The sequence below is a fragment of the Sinocyclocheilus anshuiensis genome, unplaced genomic scaffold, assembly GCF_001515605.1.
Source record: "Sinocyclocheilus anshuiensis isolate Anshui unplaced genomic scaffold, SAMN03320099.WGS_v1.1 scaffold458, whole genome shotgun sequence".
Lineage (NCBI taxonomy): Eukaryota > Metazoa > Chordata > Actinopteri > Cypriniformes > Cyprinidae > Sinocyclocheilus > Sinocyclocheilus anshuiensis.
The window spans coordinates 158518-166914 of NW_015542338.1; the positions used below are offsets into that span (position 1 = coordinate 158518).

At 35.2% G+C, this 8397-nt stretch overlaps 1 protein-coding gene across 1 annotated transcript in view; it reads left to right on the top strand.

Annotated features, from left to right (window-relative positions):
• The window catches only part of LOC107691162 (citron Rho-interacting kinase-like), a 108911-nt gene that overhangs the window by 91098 nt on the left and 9416 nt on the right, over positions 1-8397 (top strand). The window contains exons 31-40 of the mRNA XM_016489648.1: positions 136-238; positions 2142-2222; positions 2884-3019; positions 3146-3285; positions 4623-4715; positions 4801-4871; positions 4927-5090; positions 5171-5251; positions 6251-6329; positions 6616-6795. Of these exons, the coding sequence (XP_016345134.1) occupies positions 136-238; positions 2142-2222; positions 2884-3019; positions 3146-3285; positions 4623-4715; positions 4801-4871; positions 4927-5090; positions 5171-5251; positions 6251-6329; positions 6616-6795 (1128 nt within the window). The remainder of the gene's footprint in view (positions 1-135; positions 239-2141; positions 2223-2883; positions 3020-3145; positions 3286-4622; positions 4716-4800; positions 4872-4926; positions 5091-5170; positions 5252-6250; positions 6330-6615; positions 6796-8397) is intronic.

Here is an 8397-nt window from a genome sequence, read left to right on the forward strand (position 1 = left end):
CTGTGTCTGTGTGTCTGTTTGTGGTGTGTGTGGTGTGTGTCTGTGTGTCTGTGTCTGTGTGTGGTGTGTGTCTGTGTGTCTGTTTGTGGTGTGTGTCTGTGTGTCTGTTTGTGGTGTGTGTGGTGTGTGTCTGTGTTTCATGGCTCCTAGTTTCCCAGATAAGCAGCGCTGGGTGGCTGTTCTGGAGTCAGTGGTGGCTGGCAGCAGAGGATCCCGAGAGAAAAGCGAAGCGGACTCTGTGAGTCAAAGTTTCCTTCAGTCCCTCTGTATTAATGAATCCTTCAGGATGATAATTACTCCTGTGTCGGCTTCAGTCTGACTCTTTATGACCTCATGAAACGGTTTGACTGATGCAGTTTCCAGAGATACTGAAGGGCTCATCATTTTTTAAATCCAGCAGGCTTTGGTTTAATTTGTCACTGCAAAAGTATGAGTTACTGCTTGCTATTACTGTACAGAAGCCCCTGTGAGCAATGGTGTTAACACTGTTATTTTAGTATTATTTGTATGATAATATAATATTAATATAGTTGATAATTAATGTAGTATTTATCAATATTGTCTAATTTGCTTATTTTTTTTTATTTCATTTAATTTTAGTTTGAGTTTTAGTAATTTTGTTGTAATTTTTATCTATATATTTAAATATTTCTTTTTAGATTTAATGTATTTTTATTTATTTGTTTTTCAATTTTAGTTCATTAGTAATTAACAAATCATTTTAGTACTTCAACTTCAAATTATTTTATTTCAATTAGGTGCCAGGGCAACATGCAAAGTTTTTCACGTAATATTTACATTTTATTTTATTTCAGCTTTATTTCAATTAACAAAAACACCCCTGTGAACAAAAGTAATATTTTAGTATTATTTATATACTATTATAGTATTTATTAATATAATTTAAATTCGCTTCTATTTAATTTTTTTTGGTTTTCATCTTAATTTTAAAGAATTGTGCTTTTGTTATTTTTAGTATTTTTTTATATTTCTAATTTTATTTTTTTTCAGCTTTTATTCTAATTTATCTTTATTTCTGTTTTGATTTGAGTAATTTTACTACTTTAACTTAAGCTTATTTTATTTCAATTAGTTGCCAAGGCAAGTTTGTCATCTAATATTAATATTTGATTTGATTTCAGTTCAGTTTTGATTTTTTTTAATGTGTGTCACACATTTGTTTTTATTAGATTTTTTTCTTTATTTCAGTTAACAAAAATTAAGTTTTTTAGTTCTAGCTTTAGTTAACAAGAACTATACTGGACATTTTCTTCCTGCACGTTTAATGTTATTTTGTCAGTTTCTACTAGTTCACTTTTGCTCATCTGTCATATTTATGCGCATCAGTGGGGCAGAATAATGACGGTGTTTAAACAACACCAAAATAAACCGATCTGATCCACACCAGATCCCAGCAGAAGAGGTTTTATTCAGATCTCAGGTGATTCTGTGTGATGACTGTCTCTAACGCTGTGAGTGTGATTGTGTTGTGAACGCTGTAGGCCGGCGTTAAACGTCAGAAGACTCTCTCGCCGCTGGTTCAGGTAATCAGATGATTGAGGGAAGCTCATCGCACGCACGCACTCGCTCTCATGTGTGTGTTACCCAGCATGCTCCTCTGTCTGGTGCCTGTGTCGCTTGCATCATCAGACCGTGAGGTCACATTCTCATCTCTGCGTTCCTCTGAATGAACCTCGCTGTACATCATCCGCAGACACCAGTGTCTCCTGCACTTCAAAATAACACAACATATATAGCACGACCAGTGTAGTCTGATTCACAAACAAATTACTCTTATGAATCAGTTCATTTGAAATTAATCACTCAGGCTTCGTTCACGCAGCAAGCTGAAGTGCTCATTCATTGTTTTTTGCTCGTTTGTTTTTTTAACATTTGACATGAAATACATCAAACATTATGACATGAATTCAGAATTGCTTTGTTTGTTCATGTCTGACTCGAACTGAATCAACACACACTCCTGTAGGAAACACTGGCGGATCCTGAACGCAAACGCGGCTACATCTGTCTTGAACAAATGTGCTTGGCTTCAGTGTTAATAAATGCTGCTTTACACAGTGAACTGCGTGACTGTTGTGTTTTAATCACTTGGCTGTGTCTGTCTTCTATTCTGTGAGCAGAAGCTGCTGGGAAACTCTTTGCTGAAGCTGGAGGGAGACGATCGGCTGGATATAAACTGTACTTTACCTCTGACTGACCAGGTACAGCACAGTAACACTCAACACAATGAAGGAACACAGGGTTACTAGTAGCACAGTAACACAAATAATAACAGTGATTCATAAAAGTAAAACCCACAGCCTTTACATTATTCAACATTGTTAAAAAAATAATAATAAATAATAAACAACACCCACCGCCTATACAGAATTTATTCAAAATAAAAAGCTTCTGTAACATTATACACTACCGTTCAAAAGTTTGGGGTCAGTGTGTTTTTTTTTTTCTTTTTCTTTTCTTCTTAATCTTTTTTCTGAAATAATTCAATACTTTTCTTCATCAAGGTTGTGTTAAATTGATAAAAAGTGATAGTAAAGACTTGGAAATAAATCATCACATCAGAATGATTTCTGAAGATCATGTGACACTGAAGACTGGAGTAATGATGCTGAAAATACAGCTGCACATCACAGAAATAAATTACAGTTTAACAGATATTCACATAGAAAACAGCTGCTTTAAATTCTAATAATATTTCACACTATTACTGTTCATATCCTGTATTTTTGATCATATAAATGCAGCCTTGATGAGCAGAAGATACTTCTTTAAAAAAACATTAAAAATCTTACTGATCCCAAACCTTTGAACGGCTGTGTGTGTGTGTCTGTGTGTGTCTGTGTGTGTCTGTGTGTGTCTCAGATCGTGCTGGTGGGCTCAGAGGAGGGTCTGTACGCTCTGAACGTCATCAAGAACTCTCTCACACACATCCCAGGACTCGACTCTGTGTTCCAGATCCAGATCCTGAAGGAGCTCGACAAGCTGCTCATGATCACTGGTCAGTGTCCGACTCTCGTTCACATGTGTGTGGCTTATTTACAGGTGATAGTGTGCTGTAATAGCAGAATACATCAGTCTAGGTGGTTTGAGTCGGGTTAGTTAACCGTGTGTGTGTGTGTGTCAGGTGAGGAGCGCGCTCTGTGTCTGGTGGACATTAAACGGGTCAAGCAGTCTCTGGCTCAGTCTCATCTGCCGGTGCAGCCTGATCTCAGTCCCTATGTCTTTGAGGCGGTGAAAGGCTGCCACCTCTTTGCTTCCGGAAAGGTAAAGTGACCCATCAACAGTCCATCTGATGCTCTCCCTGTGACCCAGTCTAATAGAGGCCCTGTGTTTGATGCTCTAGTTTTAAGTGAATGGAATCTCCTCATGTACTCAGAAATACATCTCATTATTGAAGTGAAATGGGTTTCAAACTGTGTTTCACATTGACACATTGACTGAATAAATGTTCTGTAGCTTGTCATGATCGTGGCTGGTGATGATGAACAAAAGCTTGTTAGACACTAATTGCTGGTTAGGACCAGTGTTATTTTAGTATTTTTTAATATATACTATTACAGTTTTTATAATATTTTGAATTAGCTATTTTTTTTTTTTTTTTCAGTTTTCAGTTTATTTTTTATATTAAATTTTAGTACAATTTAATTACGTTAGTAATTTTAGTTACAACTTCAACTTATTCTCAACTTCAACTTATTGTATTTCAGTTAGTTGCCAAGGCAACATTTCTCATTTTTGTTAGTTTTTTAGTTTAAGTTTATCAAATATCTATATTTTATTTTATTTCAGTTTTAATTAATTTAACAAAAACACCCTGTTAACAGAATGGTGTTAACAGTGTTATTAGTATTAATTCTATACTATTTTATTAATATTTTGAATTAGGTTTTTTTTTTTAGTTCAGCTTTTTTTCTCCGTTAGCTGCCAAGGAAAAATTTCACATTTTCGTTTAGTTAGTTTTTATGTAATATTTAGATTTTTTATGTATTATATTCCATTATGGTTTTTATTAATATTTTGAGGTAGCTTTATTTTTATATTTTCAGTTTTCATTTAAATTTTATTTTAATTTTAGTACAATTTTGTAATATTTTAGTACAGTTTAGTTACATTAGTAATTTTAGTACTTCAACTTATTTTATTTCAATTAGTTGCCAAGGCAATATTTCTAATTTTTATTTGTTTTTAAGTGCAAGTTGTTCAACTGATATCTATATTTTATTTTATTTCAGCTTTATTTCAATTAACAATTATCGTTGATAATTATACAATAACGATAAATATTGTTTTTATCAATGTTTTGAATTAGCTTCTATTTTTTTTTTTTAGTACAATTCAACATTAGTAATTTTAGTACTTTAACAACAGTTTACAAATATTTTAGTTTGATTTTTAGTAATTTTGTTGTGCTTTTATGTACTTTTTTTTGTTTCATTTTATTTCAGTTTTAGTTTAGTTTTTAAGTTTTTCATCTAATATTTTTACTTCATTTCACTCTATTATAATGAAAACAATTTTTTAATAGTTTAATAATGAGGACACGTGTACGTCTGATTATTGGTTTACTGAAGAGTGTGTGTGTGTGTGTGTGTGTGTTTCAGATCGACACGTGCATGTGTATCTGTGCCGCGATGCCCAATAAAATCACCATCCTGCGCTTCAATGACACACTCAACAAGTTCTGCATCAGAAAGGTGACGCATAAGAAGCTCCTCATGCACGTCACACACGCGTGTTCATTCCTCCCTTCACGTGTGTGTGTCTGCTGCTCTTCCGCAGGAGATCGAGACGTCTGAACCCTGCAGCTGCATCCACTTCACCGGATACAGCATCATCATCGGCACCAACAACACACACACACACACACAGACAGACAGACAGACACACACCGCTGCACTGCTGCTGATCAGCTGAACTTATGTGTGTGTGTGTGTGTTCAGAGTTCCTGGATAAGAACGACGTGACTCTGGCCTCAGCCGTGTTCGCCGCCTCGTCTCACAGCTTCCCCATCTCCATCATCCAGGTGTCCAGCGCGCCGCAGAAAGTCGAGTACCTGCTCTGCTTCCACGGTGCGTGTGTGAACTGTACGAGACGCTGAAGGTGTGTGTGAGTCTGTGTTTCACTGATGTGTGTGTGTCGTTGTTTGCAGAGTTCGGTGTGTTTGTGGACGCGTACGGCCGCAGGAGTCGCAGCGATGACATCAAATGGAGCCGCCTGCCGCTGTCCTTCGGTAAAACCTAGTTTTATTCATCAGCTGTAAGTCTATAGAGAGCTGACGATGGATTCGTTTGATAGTTTAGAGCTGTGCGATTCAAGTGTGACATGGGAAAGCAAAGCAAATCACAAAGGAAAGCATTTACAAAAACCAACAAACCAAAACACACTCCAGTCATTCACGTTTAAACGCAAACAACGATCCATATCATGATACATATTAGGCCTACTCGATTATGGCAAAAATCTTTTAATCACAATAATTTAACATAATTACTCACTGACTTTGTAAACATCATCCATTTATTTACCTTTAGAAAAAAAATATCTTTCCTTTGAACTATAAATATAATTCAACTGAAAATAATACATGAATAAATATAAAGATATTAATAATAGTTAGAATAAATAATAAATTATTATTATAGATAATCATTTATTATGTAAATAGTTATAAACTATAAATTGTATATAATATATTAAAAATTATATAATATTAATATACATATATAAATAATAGAATTAAAATAATTACACTGAAAAAGAAAAAAGGAAAAATATAAATATTTATAATATATATATATATGTGTGTGTGTGTGTGTGCAAAAATATTTATGTAATATAATATGTATGTAATTTGTCTTGATTGTATTATTTTCATAATTGTTGAAAGCAAAGATTCAAAGATTTCAAATAAAATTGCATTACCTAATCCATATTTACCTGCTTAGATGCAGCAATCTGACAAAAACAGACTTGTTTTTAAGCACATTTGTTTCAATTTAAAATCTTGTTTCATGTCAAGATTTGTACTTGCACAAAGACAGATGAAATCAATTAAAGTATTTACTGAATTAATTAATGTTTCTGGTCTTATTGTGAGCGACTCGTCAGTGCATACCATTATAAAGAATCAATGTTGTTGTAATCTAAAATGGAAACAATGTTAAGTGAGAGTTAATATCTAGTTCTGATATGAAACACACTTTACACCATCCTGTGTGTTTCTGCACAGCGTACCGAGAGCCGTACCTGTTTGTGACCTACTTCAACTCTCTGGACGTCATCGAGGTTCAGAGTCACTCTGCGCTCGGGTAAAGCTGCCGTCCACTGGATTGTGTGGTTTTGTTCCTGATGTTTGTTAGAGACACACTGAGTCGTGTGTGTGAGTGTGTGAGTGTGTGAGTGTGTGATTATTTCAAAAGGCTTATAAATTTTATAAGTTTTTTTGAGAATGTAAAAATGCAGAAAGTTTCCTGTGAGGGGTAGGTTTAGGTGTAGGGGGTGTGTAGGGCAATAGAAAATACGGTTTGTACAGTATAAAAACCATTACGAATGTCCCCACAATTCACAAAAACAAACCTGTGTGTGTGTGTTCAGGCCTCACGCTTACGCTCACCTGGACATTCCTAACCCGCGTTACCTGGGTCCGGCCATCTCATCCGGCGCTGTGTATCTGGCCTCGTCCTTCCAGAACAAGCTGCGCGTGATCTGCTGCAAAGGCAACCTGAGTCAGGAGGCATCGGTGGCAGAAGCGCAGAGAAACGGCTCCACACGCAGGTCAGTGTGAGCCTAACGTCACTCATGCATCTCATTTCACTGGAGGAAGCTTCACTAGGAGCAGACTGATTCTTTGGAGGGCTGACAATATGAGAAAAATGCTGATTTCCGATCTCACTCCCATTGAGTTCAAAGCATCAAAGCTTCCCACAAATGCATGCTGCAGTTAACCATTATATATATATTCTACATGGTTTTGTAAGCTCAGCGTACATTACACAAGCACACTCATATACCCCGTGACCGCTAGAATTTAATGCACAAATATAAGCACAGACATTTGCATTTGTACTCTGCATCGAAAGCACAAATGAGTGCGCAGTTGCATCTTTAATAACTTTTAAGGCTTGTTTTGCGGTGACTCTTGTTTGTGTCGAAGACTGTGTATGTGCGTTAATGCCACGCAGAAACTCTTAGAGCAAAAACAAACACTCCTCTTCGTCTCACTGTGTGTGATCTCACAGTCTGTCAGGGACTCAACTCGTGCTGTCGTTCATGATTAAGTAAAGCGTTTTCTCATAGGATAAGAACACGCAATCTCATGAATAATTACCAGACACTGATGCAGGACTGTAGTCATTTGCCGCATTACAAATAGTGGATTTGTACGTTTTAAACCCGGAAGAGGAATATGGTGCAAAAAATGCTCCAAATTAACCAGTTTTCTCCTACGATTAAGATGCAAAGCCGATGCTAACTTTGTGTTTCATGATGTGCAACACAAGCAAGTGGTTTAGTGTTTCATAACCCATTCAAATGTTAAATCATAGAGCTTTTGTTTTAGAGGAAAACTGCAGGGAGATCTTAAAGCTTCTGTTTTGTTGATTTATCAGTTATTCTCATTACAAATTTGGAAGATAGTTGACATGTGTTGCGCTTTCAAAATGTAGAAAAGTTTGGGATGAGTAAGATTTGTCATGTGTTTTAAAGAAGTCTCTTCTGCTCATCAAGGCTGGATTTATTTGACCAAAAATACAGAAAAAACAGCAATATTGTGAAATATTATTGCAATTTAAAATAACGGCTTTCTATTTTAATATACTGATTTATTATCAATGTTGGAAAGTTTTTTGCTTCTTAATATTTTTTTGGAACCTGTGATACTTTTTTCAGGATTCTTTGATGAATAAAGTTAAAAAGAACAGCATTTATTCAAAATAGAAATCTTTTCTAACAATAGAAGTCTTTATTATCACTTTTTATCAATTTAACACATTCTTGCTGAACAAAAGCATTTCTTTCAAAAAGAAAGAAAAAAAAATACTGACCCTAAAGTTTTGAACGTTAGTGTATATTGTTACAAAAGATTTCTATTTTGAATAAACGCTGTTCTTTTTAACTTTTTATTCATCAAAGAATCCTGAAAAAAGTATCACAGGTTCCAAAAAATATACAACAGTTTCAGCACTGATAATAAATCAGCATATTAGAATGATTTCTGAAGATCATGTGACCTGAAGTCTGGTCCAGAGGTTCTGACTGTGTTTCTCTTCTTTCCAGGAAAAAATGCGCTTTCTTTATTTGTGCGAAGGAGTGACAGAACATGAAGGTTTTAACCTGTGAACTGAGTGATGAATAAAGTGTTTTTAAGGAGAATATTCT